The sequence below is a fragment of the Eleutherodactylus coqui genome, chromosome 1, assembly GCF_035609145.1.
Source record: "Eleutherodactylus coqui strain aEleCoq1 chromosome 1, aEleCoq1.hap1, whole genome shotgun sequence".
Classification (NCBI taxonomy): Eukaryota; Metazoa; Chordata; class Amphibia; order Anura; family Eleutherodactylidae; genus Eleutherodactylus; species Eleutherodactylus coqui.
In genome coordinates this window covers 351,468,268-351,487,904 of record NC_089837.1, presented here as the reverse complement: position 1 = coordinate 351,487,904, position 19,637 = coordinate 351,468,268, and the positions used below count along the sequence as shown (strand labels likewise).

Genomic DNA, 19,637 nt, shown 5'->3' with positions numbered 1-19,637 from the left:
TCTGCGAGGTTCGCACAGAAATAGGACACACTATGATTTGTTTACCGCGCAAGTTTTCATGCGGTCTGTGTGCATAGGATTGCATTAGATAATGCAATCCTATGGCAGCGGGCACGGGCGGAAATTCTGTGGGAAGTCCCAGCACAGAATTTCCGCCCGTGTGCAGGAGGCGATAGGTCTAACTCGATGGACATGTCTTTTTTCAGCCTCACATTCTATGTTACTATATGTATGTTATACTCTGGGAGGTCGTCTTTGTGTATTCCAGCCACATCCCTGCACTGTAGCGCCCTTATTGGCCACTATTTTGATGCCAAAAGATTTTGGTTTCATCTTTTATATTCATCCCATGATGCATCAATGCCGATATTCCATTTCTTATAGCAGGAAGAGCAGTTGAATAATCACCAACTTACAGACCGTAAGTATGCAGTTAAAAGGATGAGCTGTGATCTCCTCTATTAAAACTCTGTGATCATCATCCGTGACTGACAGGAATGACTGCCCCACTGCAGCCATTGAGACATTGATGGCTCAACAGGGGTGTTTTTTATTTTTATAGTGAAGGCCACGACTTCACATGAGTACCTACCTGAAATTGCACGAGGCAGATACACAGTTATATTGTGTCATGGTGAGATACAGGTCTTTGGTGCAGATTAAAGTACGGTGTTAATGAATGGGGTGTTACAGAACGTCCTTCACATGTGGCCAGATTACATAAAAGGATTTTTATGGCTTGCTGTGGCTTTTCCCATAGCACATCAAGTCAATTGTGGAAATTTGCTGCACAAATCTTAAGTCTCGTTTGAATAAAACCTAAATGTGTCCATACAAATTCGAGGAACTTTAGTTGAACCTATCAACAATCTACCATGTATGGTGCAACTGCACCGTAACAGCAGATGTCTAGTTCCAAAATGCTGAATTCCTTGTTCTCGGAAGAAATAAGCTACTGGGAATGTCTCAGCACCTTGGTTTCCTCTGACTATTGAGACCGTGCACATTTGGCTTAGCATGTGTATAGAGCAGGGATCACCATCAGGTCATATTTTCAGGATATCCTATAGTAAGAACACCTGTGGCAATGACAAAAATTACATCACCTGTGTAACACTGAGGAAATCCTGAAAACATGACCTGTTGGGGGTCCCTGAGGACTGGAGTTGGGGAACACTGGTATAGAGGAGCTGGGAAGAACAGCTGTGGGCTAAATGAGTATATGGACACCATAAGATATCTACCAACATTTAGCAGCGCCATTGAAAAACAGTCTATGCATGTTAAACGTGACAATGGTAGATCTCGATCATCTTCTGTTGTCACTTAGAAATTTAAGAGATTTTCCTGTTCCTTCTAGATAACTGGTATTGCAATACAGTTTTCCTTCCCATTAAAAAAAAAAAAAAAAGCTAGATCAAATGAAGATTATGTCCCCTGCTTCCTCAGTGACATTGGGGTAGATTCATCAAGCTGTCTTATTGTAAGAATGTCCTTTGTTATTCATAGCAACCAATCGGAACCCAGCTTTATTTACACACACACACACACACACACACACACGCACACGCACACGCACACACGCACACACGAGCACTGGTTGGTTGCAGTAGGCAACAAAAGGCATTCTTACTATAGCCTCAAATTAAAATAGATCACTATTCTTGGAGAAGACACTCCAGCCTCTTATAGTTGATATGAATGTCATTGAGTTCATGAAACAGTGCCATTAACTTGCAAACAATCTGGACTGCGAAAACTGCCATCAACCTCTGCGTTGGATCTCTTGGCGCATGTCCTGATGGATACTAAGTGTATTAACAAGAACAGTGCGTCATCGTAATATCCATCAGAAAGGACTCCTTCTTTGAAAAGTCGCACCTCGCTCTTAAAAAGTGGCTGCACATTGCTGACCTCTGGGGTTTGGAAACCTCTGAAAAACAAGTGCACAACTGCCTGGAATACCTGAACGCATCATAGATGACGGTTATAACTTTATTCTGAAGAATATAGTGTCTATTTTCGGACTGACCCTGCTTTTCTCTATGGCCCCGATCAGTCTGTTCAAGGTTATTTTAGTCATAAAGTACTATTGTGGTCCTGCACCGGACTGTGAAATACGGGGCATTGGGATTGTGGACACGCCAACCGTGCCAGCTGTTGGGTATACAGAAGTTGTTCCTGATGGGTTTCCCCAACTGGTGCCCACACATAACATAGAGACTCTTACTAGAATCAACATAAGGCTCGCATCAAGGCAGAGCAGTTTCTTGTTTAGGGTTGTGCAGTATGATTATGTTTATAAACTTATCACAAAAAATATTGGCAGGGGCCCTACACGTTTGTCAAATGGAATTTATGTCCTAGGTGGACATGTTCTTCGCTTGATCCATAAAGCTTTTGGCCTCTTGAGAGCTGCAGCTACCTACCAAGTAAAGACATTCAGATATATCTATTAAGCTGCAATATCATGTGTCAAAGTTGGCTGGGCCTCACCAATTTTTCAAAAAGGCGGGCCGGTGGGCCTAGCTTAGGGGCAGTGGTAGCACACGGCCTGTTGCATGTAGGATGTCTGTTAAAATACAATATAATGCAACACTATAGTATTGCATAATGCTAAAAATAATTAAGATAAAAAAAAAAACATTTTCCCAGTTGCATCAAAAAATAAATCCACAAAGAAAAATAAAAAATTGGTATTGCTGTATCCATAAAGATCCATATTATTAGAATATTACATTGTTAATCAAACAAGGTGAACCCCATCACACAAAAAATGCAATGCCAGAAATGTGGTTTTTTTGTCACCCGGTCTCTGAGAAAAAAAATTGAACAAATATGTATCCCCAAATGGTACCAATGAAAACTACAGGTCACGTCGCAAAAAGCAAGCCATCGTACAACCCTATCGATAGAAAACTAAAAAAGTTATGGCCATCAAAAATAGCTACACTAAGCAATTTTTTTTAGTATACATACGAAAACTATGAATTTGTTATCGCCGTAATTCTGCTGATCCGCAGAATAAAGATAGCGTCATTTTTATTGCACCATTCCATAAAATCTGAATTAGAGATTTTTTTTACCATTTTGCTCTGCTTAGAAAATTTTTTTGAAGGCTTCCAATACATTATATAGCATGATGAATGGTACTAGTGAAAACTTGAACTCGTCCCCCAAAAAACAAGCCCTCATGTAAATCTCTCAGCAGAAAAATTAAATGTATGTTTTGAAAGTGGGAATACCAGAAATGCAGAATGTGACTTGGACGCAGGAGCAGCAATGATCCCTCATTAGGAAAGGGTCAGCTGCATCAGGTGCGCTTGAGACAATACCTGATAATGGGTCAAGTGCAATTTTTGGTCTGTGATTTCACTGTAATTTAACATCAGTTTATGTTCAGTTTTTGAATTTTAAACTTTTTGTTAACCCTTTCATTGACTAGGATGGGAGACTCTGGTCCAAGAATAGGACAATCTTCTTTTTACACAAAGTATCAGTGTGTAAAAAAAAATTGCGCAGGTGAATATACACATTAGCTTTAATGGGTGCAAGCATGGTCTGTCTGAGTTCTGTCAGTTTCAGGCCTCTTTGGCTGCCTTCAGACGGCCGGGTCGGATCCAGCTGCGAGAATTCTCGCAGCGGGACCCGACCAGAGCCCCTGCAGAAAGCAGCGCGTACTCACCTGCTCCTGTGGCCCCGGCTCTTTCATGTGACGGCTGCCGGGCAGCCGGTGAGTGACATTTCTGTGCGTGGCTCTGCGAGTCCCGCACAGAAATAGAGCATGCCGCGATTTGTTTGACGCGTGAGATTTCCTGCGGCCAAATCGCGGTCGTCTGCATAGGATTGCGTTTGTTAAAGCAATCCTATGGTAGCTTCCAGGGGCGGACCGTCTGCAGGCGGCCTTTTTTACGGGCTACAAAATCATCACTACAAAACCCATGTCTGTGAAGACCAGGGTTTCCAATGGGTTCTTTCACATGACATGTTTTGTAGCTTGAAAGAACCCATTGGAAACCATGGGCTTCACACACATAGGTTTTGTAGCAATGATTTTGTAGCCACGTGAAAGGCCTCAAACTCACATGTTAAAATCACCTGTGCAAATAAGCCTTTAGAGGGCAGGTAGAAGGAGCGTTGCATGGGTGCAAACTACTAATAAACAAGCCCTCACATACCTGTCCTATATTGTGGGGTGAGTGGCTGCTTTAGGCCTCATGTCCACGGTGAAAATCAGGTCCGCTGAGGATATGTAACGTGGATTTCTGCGGCCCATGCAGTGCGGATGAGCTTAAATTCCTTTTTTTTTTCATGCGGGAGATCAATTGAGCTATGAGCTCTATGAGCTCCCGCACGCGTGATCCGCACTTAAATGGAGCATGTTGCGTTTTTTTCACGCGCATGAAATTTTTAAATCACTTTAAAATACCATCCGCGGCTATTTATCTACTTGCGGGTGGTCAATATATTCCAATGGGAAATTTTAGGTGCAGATCACGCACGCGGGTGATCCGCTGCAGATTTTAAATTTTATTTTCCCCGTGGACATGAGGCCTTATAATTGCACATTTATAAAACATACAAGTGAGTATTGTTTGAAATGCTGGGGGAGCCAAGGGTATCATTGCCGTTTGCTTCTGGGGTGCAGCGCAACCTGCTGGGCTGAAATGTGGTGTCACAAATAGAGTGTAAGGCCACTCTCACACATGCGATCAATTAAATGCTGCTCGAAACATCGTCATTTTACTATATTTTTTCGAGCGCCGTTTTTGAACACGCACAGCATTGGACAGCGCTTTTTAAAGCACCCCATCATTGAGGTAGGTATGGGAGTGGTTGTTCTTCAGTACTTTTGCGCCTGTGCAATGTTCCTCCATCTAGTAATTTGGTTGTCTACATGGTGAGGGATTCTGTAATAGTATGTCTGTGAGTTTATGGCTGCTTCCTGGGATCTTTTTGTATAGCCATTTTTTTGTGATTTGTAAATTTCAATTGGGGGTTGAGTAATTTTGATTACAACGGTACGTTGTAAGGCTCAATTTACCCCTTCCTCCCCTGTTGTCTGTTCTTTGTCTTCCCTGTTAAAAGTGGCCATGTGCCTTGCTTTTAAAAAACATGAATGGAAATACCAATACAGCATTTGTATAATGGAGTACATTTGGGCTTGAGGGTAATTTCTCCCCAATATCTAGTGTGTAGTGTAGGCCAATCTCTGTAGCGATTCTGGCAGACACAACTTTCCTTGAGGTACAGCACAAGCCTTCCGGTCTATTTCAGCCTATCAAACAAGTGAAGTAGATAAAGAAACTTCTCAGATGCAGCGGAGTGGCCAGTTCTTTGTAGAACAAACTGGTTATTGGGGTTGTACCAGAATTTCAAGTTATTCCCTATCCACAGGACAACGGATAACTGGTTGATTGGTGGGGGTCCCACTTCTGAGACACCTGTTGATCTTGAAAATGGGTGTCCTGCCCTCCTGTCACTGTGGGGGTCGCTCCTTTCCCCACAGTGATGTTACTCTGGTGCACTTGCCGCACTTGTGAGGTGAGCACTCCATTCCTTACAATGGGGCTAATGGAAATACCCAAGCTGGTGCCACTCGAGTATCTTGGTAGTCCCACTGAAATGTTTTAACTTTGATTAAAAAGGAGTAGGGAAAAATGGATAAGAAATATATTTTTTCCCAAGGGAGGGTTAAAGGAAAGTATCCCTTTGATGAGGATGTCTCTGCTCACTCGGATAGGCACCAACATAGACGTTGCTGTATCTAGGAACACTTTGACGACATGGGACTAATGAAAGATCCCTTAGGGTGCCTTCACACTGGCGATGAAATCGCACGATTTTCCAGCACTGCGAGAAATCACAAAAATATGAAGCCAATGGTTCATCCTATCAATTGCGGACCCCTGGATTCTCCCAGAGTTTCCAGATCTTCTCCATTAGGGTCCAGTTTTAAACCCTCAGGGCTTATTTAGACGACCATATATCGGCTCGGTTTTCACGCCGAGCCGATATACGGTGTCCTTGTCTGCAGGGGGGGGGGGAGGATGGAAGAGCCAGGAGCAGGAACTGAGCTCCCGCCCCTTCTCCGCGCCCTGCCACTATTTGCCGTAGGAGGGGGCAAGACGGGGGTGGAGCTAAGAACCAGCACTTAGCTCTGCCCCCGCCCCTCCCATTGCAAATAGTGGCAAGGGGCGGGAGCTCAGTTCCTGCTCCTGGCTCTTCCATTCTCCCTCCCTGCAGACAAGGACACCGTATATCGGCGTGAAAACCGAGCCGATATATGGTCGTCTAAATAAGCCCTCAAGTGAAGAAGCTGCATTTTACAGCTTGGATTTTGAAAGCAAACTTTTAGTCAGCAGGGGTTTTTTTGGAGTCTTTGGTTTCCACTTTATCTAAAAGTCGTAAAAGGGGGCAAGAACTATTTATCCTAAGATTTTGAAAAAGTTTTTGAGTTTTTCTAATAAAAAGCTATCCGACTTTAATGCCGTTCCAATAAAGGACATTTTAGACTTTCTTCAAAAGGGGCTAAAAAGGGCCTGCTGACCAGTACTCAAAGTACAGGTGTCGGCTTTAGAGCAAACCAGGCTTGGAGTATAAACGCCAGACCCGGGCGCACGAATGGCAGATTTGTGCGCCCGTTCATGCAATTTTTGGTTGCGCTGTGGCCGTGACGCGGCTGACCGAATATCGCTATGCTCGTGTGAAAGAGCCCTTAAATGTAGGTCCATAGAAAGGAAGGGGGTACTACCTTCAGATCTTAATCTTGTCCTAAATTGTCTCATTAAAAATTCATTTGAGCCCATTGAATCTTCCTCAATTAAAATTTTTACATTCAAAACAGTCCTTCTGGTAGCTCTTACTTCAGCTAGAGGGGTCTATGAACCTCTGAAAGATTTAGCGATCTATTTGCATAAAGTGTTAATGACCAATAACACTTTACCATCTTCATTTGCATGTAAAAGGACCTCTAGGAGTTGCTTGCAACCAATAACACTTTACCATCTTCATTTGCATGTAAAAGGACCTCTAGGAGTTGCTTGCAGAGTCCAGGGTGTGTTGAAACACATGCCCAGCTGTGCAAACAGCTGCCAACACATTTCATTGTTCTCCTAGCCACTGCAAGTAGATTGGATTGTTCTCCTGGTGGTATTGGTTTCATAATTCTGCTTTTTAACTCACTCTGTAACGCACAATATTTTTCGCCCGTGTGAAGGCAGCCTAACTAGGTTGATTAAGGGAGCTGCCGCTCTGGCATATTCTTTGTCAGGCTATTCTCTTACGTTTTAGAGCTCACTCAACTAGAGCTATTGCTACCTCTTGGGCAGAGAGCGCTGAACAGGGGCGTAACTATAGTGGGTGCAGGGGATGCGGTCCAGGAGCTTTAGGGGGCCCATAAGGCCTCTCCTCTCCATATAGGGAGCCCAATACTATTAATAAAACATTATAATTAGGGGCCCTGCTACACATTTTGCATTGGGGCCCAGGAGCTTTAAGTTACGCCTCTATAGATCATAAATGCAGGGCTGCTACTTTGTCTTTACCATGTACCTTCCAGAGGCACTATTACTTGGATCTATCTTCTGCTTCTGATCTTTCCTTGGGAGAAAGCTCCTTTAGACAATGGCCCCAGCTTAGGAGTTCCTATTTACTCTCTTTCCTGATGCAGTCATCGCTAAAGGGAAAAATGATAATTTATACTTAGTTGTAGATCTGTATCTAATCTATCTACTAATCTAGGTTCTATTTATATTTTTTATGGGTTTTCTCATTGGCGAGGGACCCATATTTTCCGTTTGAGGAGGCCACAGTGCTGCTTTAACACTACATTCCCAGCTAGCAGCTGTATAAAGCCCTGCCCTATACACCTGAATGGAGCTGTCACAGTTCTCTGCACAGCTGGTATTCACAGTGAGTTATTAACCCTTTTCAATCCAATTTCCTTGCATAGTGTAATATAGATATGCAGAACAGCCTCTAACATCGAAGAGCTGTCCTGCTTAGGCTGGGTTCACACAGGGTGGAATTGTCGCGCAATTTCCTTGCGGAATTCCACATGGCAATTCCACCCGCGGCTCCTAATCCCGGGATTAGCCAGCAAAGTGGACGAGATTTTGCAAAAATCTCATCCACACACTGCGGCCAAGGCCAAGGCACAAAAGCTGACATGCGGCGCAGAATTCAATTCCGCAGCATGTCAATTATTTTCCGCAGCAGCCTCTCTCCTCTCTATGGGGAGTGAAAGCCGCAGCGGAATGCCGATGGCGAAACCGCTACAAAACCAGCGGCTATAGGCCACGGGTTTTGAAGCTGCGCTTTTCCAGCGGAATTCTCACGTTTTTCGGTGTAACCATTCCGCAAAAATTCCGTTCCATGTGAACCCAGCCTTAGGGCTTATTCAGACGTCCATATATTGCGCCCGGCCGATATACAGTGTCTCTTTCTGCGGGGGGAGGAGGCGGGCCAGGCCTGAGCAGTGCATTGAGCTCCCGCTCCTCGCCACTATTTGCAATGGGAGGGGCGAGGCGGAACTTAGCTCTGCTCCCGTGCCATCCCTCCCATTGCAAACAGTGGCAAGGGGCGGAAGTTCATTGCACTGCTTACAGCCTGTCCTGCCTCCTCCCCCTGCAGAGAGGGACACTGTATATCGGCCGGGTTGTCACTCCGGACGTCTGAATAAGCCCTTAGGCCTCATGTCCACTAGGAAATTCGGGCCCCCCGCTTTCTCCTGCTCACTCCCGCAACTCACCGCTCTCCCCCCGCCAGCACCCGAATCTTTAGAGATGAGCAGGCAGGTACTTGCATAAGGCACTACTCGCTCGAGTAGTTTGCCTTAGCGAGTATGTTCGCTCATCTCTAGTTAATACATCATGTTGAATAGTATAAAAAGGATTTTTTTTTTTTGTTCTGCACCACCATAAATAGTCACACTAGTCTTATGAAAGCAAAAAAAACTGAAGTGCTGGATTGCTGGCAAGATGGGAGACTGACCCCATTACTGTAACTCAGGTTTACATCATACCCTATTGTGCCAGACAAAACAGTGCAGCATGTACTCGGGATAGGTCATCAATAGTTAATCGCTGGGGACCCGGCACTCCAATGGGAGCTGACGCGGCTATTACACTTCGGCATCTGACCCCAGTATTCGAGGCAGAAATGCCGTAAGTGTAATAGTGATTTCAGCAGGGATGAGGCCAGCTGTGGCACTTCCTCTCCTGTCCCTGATGATGTCCATCCCGCTGCAGGTACAGCAGGGCAGGTGAATCGCTCCCCCTGGGGATCCCGAGCAGTCGGTCCCTGGCGATCCTGAAGAGAACTCATCAATATCAATAGTTTTTACTTGAAAAACTCCTTTAAAGGTCCTACTTTTTGACCTGGGAAATAGATTTTCATTAATAAATTTACTGTATTGCACCAAAAACCAACAACTATATGGATCCCCGCTGCATATTACACCCCATTGAAAACTAATAAAGTATACACATATGCATTGAAAATGGATCTGTCACACAATGAACCATAAGTGTCTATCAACAAGTTGGGCGTTAGGGTGGCTTTACATAGACGTACGCAGAGAATAGAATACATTGACTTCAACGGACTTGCCCTCAATTTCTTTGCGAGCAATTTTATACGTGCAGAAGAAAAATGCAGCATGCTCTATTTTTTGGCGCATTACGCACCAAGGGTCCTTATAGAAGTCTATGAGAGGTGCGCAAATGCGTAATATGCTGTGCAATTCCGTGAAAAAAAAATACATCTGGACCTTATTAGGCTAAATAGCTCCTTAAATCATGGTGCGGTAGTGTCCCATGCGCAAAAAGTACAGTATAATGCACCAAAATACATGCAAATCTACCTCGTTCATAGCGCAAATATGTTGCACTGAAGCACGCACAATCGCGCATACATGTGAAGCCGCTCTTATGCATGGTAACGGTGAGAAATAGGCATGATCCATATTTTTGCAGTCATGTCCACTCTACGTCCTTGCCTGCACAGTGTAGCCCCCCGTATCTGCACCCCTGTAGTACTACAGTGTGTGTGATGGCTCAGAAGTTGTGCGCCCCCTGGTGGCCTCTTCTGCTAGTGCACAGCCGGCGAGCGGAAGCACGTGTGCTGGTGAGCGGCGGCTCGGTATGCTCTCCCCGGGCTGCCTGTGCATTTCCCGGGGGCACTCCTGGTGTCGCACCGACTAAGCAGCGGCCACCCCAGTATATGATACTATGTCTCAGGACTGCTATCACCCGCCGCCCAAGAAGTTCAAGCCGGGCTCCCTGCATTCCAATCACAACTGGAAAGGAGCCATGCAACCCGGGCCCAGGAAACAGCCGGTGCCCATGGAGCAGCAGCGGCGTAGCCTGCCCATCTACCAGGCCCGGGCGCAGCTCATCGGGCAGCTGCGGCAGCTGGACAGCGCTGTCATAATCGGTGAGTCGGCTGCTGCCATGCCCAGCAGGCCTTGTTTACAGCCGTGTGCCCGTTAGCAGCGGCAGGCGCATGTGCCCTCGGGTAGGTGGGCACAGCTGGCAGAGGGTGCCCACCCCAGTGATGACGGCTGGTAAGCCTTGCTGTGATGACTGTATGGCATGCCCACCAGAGGGGCAGCGGGCATCAGCTCAGGTATTTACAGCTGGCCATTCTATGTCTATCTCTTTCCATGCCAGCATGTATATAGGTGCCACATCTGCCACCTCCCTCGGTCATGTATGCAAAACTGTTTTATGTTGTAGGTGAGACCGGCTCTGGCAAGACGACTCAGATCCCCCAGTACCTGTATGAGGCCAGCATTGGGCGCCAGGGGGTCATTGGCGTCACCCAGCCTCGCAGGGTGGCCGCTATATCTCTGGCCACAAGAGTATCGGAGGAGCGGAAGACTGAGCTCAGTAAACTGGTAGGCGACTGCGGCTCTGTACATACAGCAATCTGGTATTCCATCGCTATTTTGCAGAATAGTCTTTAACCCCTTAATGACGCTGCCCCCGTTTTTTTTCCATTTTGTTTTTTTCCTCCCCCCTTCAAAAAAAATTGTAACTCCTTTATTTATCCATCGACGCCGCTGTATGAGGGCTTGTTTTTTGTGGGACGAGTTGTATTTTTCAATAGTGCTATTTAAAGTACCATGTAATGTGCTGAAAAACGTTTTAAAAAATTCTAAGTGTAGTAAAATAAAAAAAAAATGACATTTCGCCATCTCTCAGTGCGTCTTGTTTCTACGGCGCACAAACTGCAACAAAAATGACATGATAACTTTATTCTTTGGGTCAGTACGATTTCTACGATACCAAACTTGGATAGGTTTTTTTTTTTTTTTTTCCCAAAGACATTTAATTTTTTTCAATTATTTTCTGCGGTCATCTTGTGCGCCCAATAACCTTTTTATTTTTCCGTCGATGTAGTTGAGCAAGGGCTCATTTTTTCCAGGATGTTCTGTAGTTTCCGATAGTACCAATTTGGAATACATACGACTTTTTGATTGCTTCTTATTGCGTTTTTTCTGGGAGACAGGGTAACTAAAAAAATGCATTTCTGGCGTTCTTTATTTTTTTTTCCGGACGACGTTCACTGTGCGGGAAAAATAGTGCACTACTTTGATAGATCGGACTTTTACGGACGCGGCTATACCAAATATGTATTTTTATTTTATGATTTAGATTTTTTTTAAATAATAGATATGGCAAAAGGGGGGTGATTTAAACTTTTATAACTTTTTTTTTTTTTTACAATTTACAAAAACGTTGTTTTTTTTTTACATTTTTTTTTTTACTTTACTTTAAAGTCCCCTGGGGGACTACAATATGCGATGCTTTGATCACTCCTGCAGTATGACGTAATGCTGTAGCATTATGTCATACTGCCATTTAACAGGCAGTCTACCAAGCCACCCCACGGGGATGGCTTGATAGGCAGTCTGGTAAGGCAGCCCTGGGGCCTTTCAGAAAGCCCCCGGCTGTCATGACACCTGCACGGCTCCCCCGATCTCACCGCGGGGGGGCCATGCGGATTTAAATCCCGCGAACGGCCGATAGCGGCTGTTGCCTACGGGTGTCAGCTGTAATAAACAGCTGAAGCCCACACTGTATGAAGAGAGGTTGCCCCGCAACCTCTCTTCATACATACCATGCTGCTCCATGACGTACCTATACGTTATGGAGCGGGAAGGGGTTAACGCTTTAATAACTCGGCCCTTTTTCCCATAATTTTTGTATTTTCCTCTCCTTTTATTTATCCACCTACATAGCTGTATGAGGGCTTGTTTCTAGCGGGACGAGTTGTATTTTTCAATGGGGCTATTGAACGTACCATAGAATATAATGAAAAAGTTTTTAAAAAGTGAAATGGGAAAAAAATGCAAGTCTGCCATCTTCGGGAGGTCTTGTTTTTACATTGTACACACTGCAGCAACGATGGCACAATAAAATTTTTCTGTGGGTCAGTACGATTACGGCGATACCAAATCTATATAGTTTACTTTTTCTTTTTTTTTTGCGCTGCGGCGGCGGCATTTGGAACCCTCAAACATTGATCGGGTCATTTAAAGGGTTGACAGACACAATCGGTGTCAAAGACAACCGGCATTCGCCTTTATATGGAGCGGGATTGGCTCCCAATCCTGCTCCATACAAACCCCACATGCCCAGGACGTAACTGTACTCCCTGGGGTGTGAAGGGGTTAAAGCATCTCAACTAATGAAGTCTTTTTTTAAAGGGGTGTTCCTGGTATTTACTATTGATAGCCTATCCTCAATATAGATCAAGGATAGTTGAATGATGGGAGTCGGCCATGCAGGATTCTCGCCAATCAGCTGACCCTCTGGCCCACTGTCATAATCAGTGGTCAGAGCCGGAAGTGTAATAGAAGGTCTCACTCCCATTGTGGGAGCAATGCCTTCTATTACACTTACAGCTCTGACCACTGATGCGGACGTCCGGCGGCACTGCACTGACAGTGGGCTGGAGGATCAGCTGATCCTCAAGGATCCTGAGCGGCAGACCCCCGCTGATGAACTATTAATGACCTGTCATGAGGATAGTTAATCAATAGTAAATGCCCAGAAACCCCTTGAGTGGCACGCCCGGAAATTTTCCGGGACGAGCTCCACTGCCCATAGCGATATAGCCCGGAAGATTTCCAGGCTATGTATCGCTATGAGAGCTGCAGAGCACACTGCCACAAGCTGTGGCATTGTGCTCTGCCTGCACAGACCCACACAGAGCAGTTCAGGATTTTGAAATAAGAAGCAGGGAGATACTGCCGATCTGCCGGCAATCTCCCGCTTTTAATTTTAAACTCCTGCACTAGTTTGTATACAGGTTGCCATAGAGACCATACCCTTCACAGTTATAGACTAAAATAATAATTTTTATTAAGATCCTTTTAAAAAGACATACATGGGCTATAGGACTAACACAACAAAAACAAAGGGATGTAACAATATCCCTTCCACACAACAGTTCCGTAATATTTGGATCAGGAGATCTTGATGGTAAGAATCAATGACACGATGGTCGGTATTAAGGACTTATCCCTCTGGCTCACCATCAGAGCCAGAGGCGCTGCATCTGCTTTATATTTTATTTTTCATTATCTTTATTATTTGATCTATCTCTATTTCAACCCTGAAATTTTCAGACAGGCATTAGATGAATTGGTGCGATTTGCACCTTTAGTTAAAAATATTGATTGAAACAGCCTCAAAGACACCTTATATAGGTTGCCTTCCACCTATGTTGCGGCTGCTCTGGCATACAAAATAGATGCCATCTATGGTGCTAATCCACGCTACGCACCTATAGCAAATGGCCCTCTAATAGGATTTCATTTATCCACGAGCTACTTCTAATAGCTATTATTAATGAGCCGCATCCTTATCCTCTGGTGGGCTTTGAGTATTGGGGCTCCAACTGCTATTTTTTGAGCACCGTCTGTCAGTCCAGATAGGTGTCTATTTTCATCTGTTAAGCAGTTGGTCCTTTGCTCATTGACCTTGGAAAAAACATTCTTACAGAGGACTAAGTGGTAACGCTTCATGAAAAAGTGAGCAAAAGGAATATACTCACTATTTCTTCTTCTTTCTAATGCTCTATTTGAAATACAGCTTATAATGCTGAATAGATCCCCTAACTGTATGGTGATCTATTTACTATCAGAGGTTGAAAAAAACTATTAAACCATCTTATTAGCGATCTCTATCTATTACGCAACACAGTAGTGTGCATACCGTATCTATCACGCAACACAGTAATGTGCATATCGACTCAAGTAATCAGCCCAACATAGGCTCTGCTCCTGATGAACCACGTATCTGTGGGGAAACGCGTCGAGCCCGAACTAAGCCGAGCCCGAACTAAGCTTGAACTTGAGCTCAAGTTGAGCCCGAACTTAGCCTGAACTTGAGCTCAAATTGATGAACTCGCCTGTACTTCTCAGACTACTATTAGTGATCTGAGTTAAGTTTTTTTGAGTCCATCTACACTTTTGTAGATCTCATGAATGAATCCATTTGTGACTATCTACATTAACTGCAAACACAATATAGTGAAGAGCTGTGCAGCTCACTTGTGTTTTGTTTTCTGATTTTATTTACTGATCAGAAACACTATTAGTCAAGATCAAGGAGTGTCCTTAATACCGACCGTCGTGTCATTGATACTTACCATCAAGATCTCCTGATCCAAATATTACGGAACTGTTGTGTGGAAGGGATATTGTTACATCCCTTTGTTTTTGTTGTGTTAGTCCAATAGCCCATGTATGTCTTTTTAAAAGGATCTTAATAAAAATTATTATTTTAGTCTATAACTGGGAAGGGCATAATTATAAATTCTATAGACATTCCTGCTCCTGTGAATTAGTTCCATAGAGACCATAGGCTTGGCTTGTCAGAAGCAAGCTGATGGTCTCTGTGGCAGGGAGAGCTGGTGCTTGGCTGTCAGAGGACAGCTAGGTACTAGCTCTTACAGCAGAGATCAGAGAAAACCTCTGATCTCTGCTGTGTTAACTCTTTACATGCTGCACTCTGTGACTGCAGCATGTAAAGGGCTGTCACCATCGGACCCCCTGAATGTTATCAGGGGGTCCTGATGGGTCTCTGTGAAAGTCCCCTAAACTGCAACAAAAACGACATGATAACTTTTTTCTATGAGTCAGTATGATTACTACGATACCAAACTTGTATATTTTTTTTTTTTGCTGTAGTACTTGTATTTTTTTACAAAGACATTTAATTTAAAAAAAATATTTTCTGCTGCATCTTCTGCGCGCAATAACTTTTTTAATTTTTCCGTCGACGTACTTGAGCAAGAGCTCATTTTTTGTGAGATGTACTGTCGTTTACGTTAGTGCTAATTTAGAATACATACGACTTTTTGATCGCTTTTTATTGCCTTTTTTTCTGGGAGACAGGGTGACTGAAAAAATGCATTTGTGACGTTCTTTATTTTTTTTTTTGGACTACGTTCACCGTGTGGGGTAAATAATGCACTACTTTGATAGATCGGACATTTACAGACGCGATGATACCAGATATGTATTTTTCTTTTATGATTTAGATTTTTTTATTATAGATATGGCAAAAGGAGGGCGATTTAAACTTTTATAACTTTTTTTTTTAAGTGTGAAAAAGTCGTGAAAAAGAAAGAAAAACTATTACAATTTGGTATTGGCGTAATCGTACCGGCCTGTAAAATTACTTTAATACATTATTTATACTGCTCAGAGAATGCAGTGAAAAATAAAAATAAAAAACATGCCAGAATTACAGATTTTGTTAATCTTGCCTCTAGAAAAAATGGAATAAAAAGTGATCAAAATTTTACATGTTCCAAAAAAATTAGATAAATGAAGACTAGAGTTCATCCCACAAAAAACAAGCCCTCCTAGAGCTCTGGCAATGGAAAAATAACATTAATGCGGCTCTTGGAATGTGGCGACACAAAAGCAAACCTTTAAGAAAAAAAATGTTTTAAATATAGCAAAACATAAAAAAACTGTATGAACTTGGTATCGCCGGAATCATGCTGACTCAGAGAATAATGTTATCACATTATTTATACTGCACACTGAACGCCGTAAAAATGAAATCCAAAAAACAAATGGCAGAATTTCTTTTTTTCCCCAATCTCCCTACAAATTTTTTTACAAAAGTTATGCAATACATTATATATACCCCAAAATAATGCCATCAAAAAACAAGCCCTCATATGGCCGTGTCAATGGAAAAATGAAAAAAATTATGGCTCTTGGAATGCGACTTCAAAATTAGTTGAAATTCAATGATTAGACCATTTAAAAAACCTGCCCTGGTGGGTCTGACAGGGGGGTAAGAAACCCGCCCCTCAGGGGTTAAGGCTGGGGCTGTACATAGACTTGTGACACATTCCATTTTTTACTTTTTTTCGGTGTTCTGCTCTGTGACCGCTGTATGAACCAAATGTATTCTACTGGATTGTAGCTCCTCAGTATCCTAAGGTTGCTTGTATTGGCAGGTGGGTTACACGGTGCGCTTTGAAGATTTCACATCAGAAGAGACCAAAATCAAGTTCCTCACTGATGGTATGCTGCTTCGCGAGGCAATCGGAGATCCACTTTTGCGCAGGTACAGCGTGGTTATTCTGGACGAGGCTCATGAGAGGACTGTACACACTGATGTACTGTTTGGAGTTGTTAAAACTGCACAAAAAAAGAGAAAGGAACTTGGAAAACTTCCATTAAAGGTAATTGCACTCTCAACTCTGTGGAAATGTATGTTTGTGTAATTCTATTGTTTATATATGCCACTTCTGATACCAGGGTCCTGTTAGATGAAAAAAGGATAGCCGAACATCCATGAATTTGCAGTATAAGGCCGCCTGCAGACGGCCGGGTCGGATCCCGCTGCGAGAATTCTCGCAGCGGGACCCGACCCGAGCGTCTGCAGAGAGCAGCGCATCACTCACCTGCTCCCGCGGCCCCGGCTCTTTCATGTGCCGGCAGCCGGCGCATGCGCAGAGCGGAGTCGGCGGCCGGTGAGTGAGGTTTCTGTGCAGGGCTGTCTGCATAGGATTGCGTTTGTTAACGCAAACCTATGGCAGCTTACAGGGGCTGAAATTCCATGGGAAATCCCGTCTGCAGGAGGCCTAATACTAAAACTATCCACACACTTAAAGGGCCTAATTAGGTTTTCAATATGATGACCTCTCAATAGGATAAGTCATCAGTAGCTGTGATCGGTGGGGGTCATTAATTTTAAGACACCTTTTAAGTACATATACTGGCCATAGACCTAAAAGCTATGACTGTCTCCCTGGCTGTGCCATAAGCATCTCCTATATTGAATATGGGAACAAAGGACCAGAAATCCAGCACGCCCGTTCCTTGTCTGGGGACATGCTGATTGCCCCTATATATAGTAGATAAAAAATGTCAGACTTTACCACTAACTAAGTGTAAATGCTAATATTAACACTAGATTTTCAATTGTTAACCCCTTCATGACATGGCCTATTTTGGGCTTAAGGACGCAACAATTTTTGGCAGATTTTCTTCTCCGTTTATCGAAAAGCCATACGTTTTTTATTTTTCCGTCGACGTGGTCGTGTAAGGGCTTGTTTTTCGTGTGGCGAACTGTAGTTTTTATCGGCGTTATTTTTGGGTACATTAACTATATTGTAAAACTTTTTTTTTTTTTCTTTATATGATAGCAGGGAGAGAAAACGCATCAGATCTGCCAAAGATTTAAAAAAATTTTTTTTTTACAGCGTTAATCATGCAGCATAAATGAGACATTTCATTTTTTTTCTGCGGACCGATACGGTTAGAACAATACCAAAATTCTTACTTTTTTTAAATGTTTTTCCACTTTTCTGCAGTAAAACCCCTTTTTTTGGAAATCTTTTTTTTTTCTAAATCGCTGCATTCAAAGTCCTGTAACTTTTTTATTTTTTGATGTACGGAGCTCTGTGAGGGCTTATTTTTTGCAAGACGAGCTGTAGTTTTTACTGGTACCATTTTGGGGTACATACGGCTTTTTTGATCACTTTTAATGCGTTTTTAGTGAGGCAAAATGCTAAAAATGCGTACAATAAGTTGCACATGCTTTTCAGTGTGCACAGAAAAAACACAAAAAACCCCGCTAAAAAACGGAGGCAAAATGCTAAAAATTAGCATTTTGCCTCCGTTTTTTAGCGGGTTTTTTTGCGTTTTTTCCGTGCACACTGAAAAGCATGTGCAACTTATTGTACGCGTCTTTACGGACGCGACAATACCAAATATGTGGGGTTTTATAATTTTTTTACCTTTTTTTATGCTAATCTGAGAAAAAGCATAAAAAATGTTTTTTTACTCTTTTTTTTTTTTTTTTTTACATTTTTTTTAATTCATTTTTTTAATCTTTGTTTTTATTACAACATTTGTGTCCCCCTGGGGGACTTTGACCACTACCCTGATGATCACTGTCATAAGGCATGGCAGAGCTACTGCTCTGCCATGCTTTATCGCTTATACAGCGATCTCAGGCACTGGTAACACAGGACGCCAGTGTCTGGCATCCTGTTACCATGGCAACAGGCCGGGCTCTCGCAATAACATCGCGAGAGCCGGCCGGAGACACAGAGGGAGTGCGCTCCCTCTGTGAACTCTTTCCCTGCTGCGATCTACTTAGATCGCGGCAGGGAAGAGGTTAACAGCGGGGGGCGCATCTCCGATGCCCCCCCCACTGTTGCAGCGCAACGCCGGCTGTGACTGACAGCCGGCTCCCGCTGCGAGATAGTGCGGGATCACATATGATCCCGCGCTATCCCCAGGACATACGTTTACGCCCTGTTGCGGGAAGTACCCCGCTGCCAGGACGTAAACTTACGCCCTGCAGTGGGAATGGGTTAAAGGCCTTATTTGCACAAGCATTTTTACACAGCTATGTAGCCCCGTTTTCATGCCCGGACGAAAAATGCGACAATCTGAGGCATTGGATTTCAATGCATTCGTTCACATGGGCGATTTTGCGCTGTGAACAAGCACCCAGCATAGAAAAATAGAACATATGCTGCTGATTCCAGTGGGCGCTTTTACGCGCAGCCGGAAAGGATATTTCTGGTTCTATTTTTCGACCAATATACGCCGGCGGCTCCCATAGACTAATGGGAGCTGGAAAAATTGGGAGGGAGAGGCACTTTAGCAGCATCCAATGCAGGGAAAAGCTTACAGGTGCCTCTGTTTAGGCATTTGAAGTCACTCCAAGGATTTATGCCGAGCGAGGGATTTCCAGACTGAGGGGTATTTTTTCGCCAATACATCACACCCAGCCATTTGAATGGATGAGAAAACGCTAACTAAGCTCATAACTTGATCACAGAAAATCTGGGGTATTAATTCACCTAAATACTGCTCAGACTCTAGTGGGAAACCTTCCATTTGTGAGAATTAATTATAAAAAATCTCATTCACATGTTTTGCTTAAAGCAGGGTTCCCCAACTCCAGTCCTCAGGGACCCCCAACAGGTCATGTTTTCAGGATTTCCTCAGTGTTGCAGAGGTGATGTAATTATTGTCGGTGCCTCAGACATTGCCACAGGTGTTTTTACCATAGGATATCCTGAAAACATGACCTGTTGGTGGTCCCTGAGGACTGGAGTTGGGGGCCCCTGGCTTAAAG

At 43.7% G+C, this 19,637-nt stretch overlaps 1 protein-coding gene across 1 annotated transcript in view; it reads left to right on the top strand.

Annotated features, from left to right (window-relative positions):
• The first annotated feature begins 10,116 nt into the window (after window positions 1-10,116).
• The window catches only part of DHX33 (DEAH-box helicase 33), a 33,121-nt gene continuing 23,600 nt past the window's right edge, over window positions 10,117-19,637 (top strand). Inside the window, exons 1-3 of the mRNA XM_066576845.1 lie at window positions 10,117-10,437; window positions 10,740-10,900; window positions 16,495-16,722. Coding sequence (XP_066432942.1) covers window positions 10,233-10,437; window positions 10,740-10,900; window positions 16,495-16,722 — 594 coding nt within the window. The 5' untranslated portion in view covers window positions 10,117-10,232. The remainder of the gene's footprint in view (window positions 10,438-10,739; window positions 10,901-16,494; window positions 16,723-19,637) is intronic.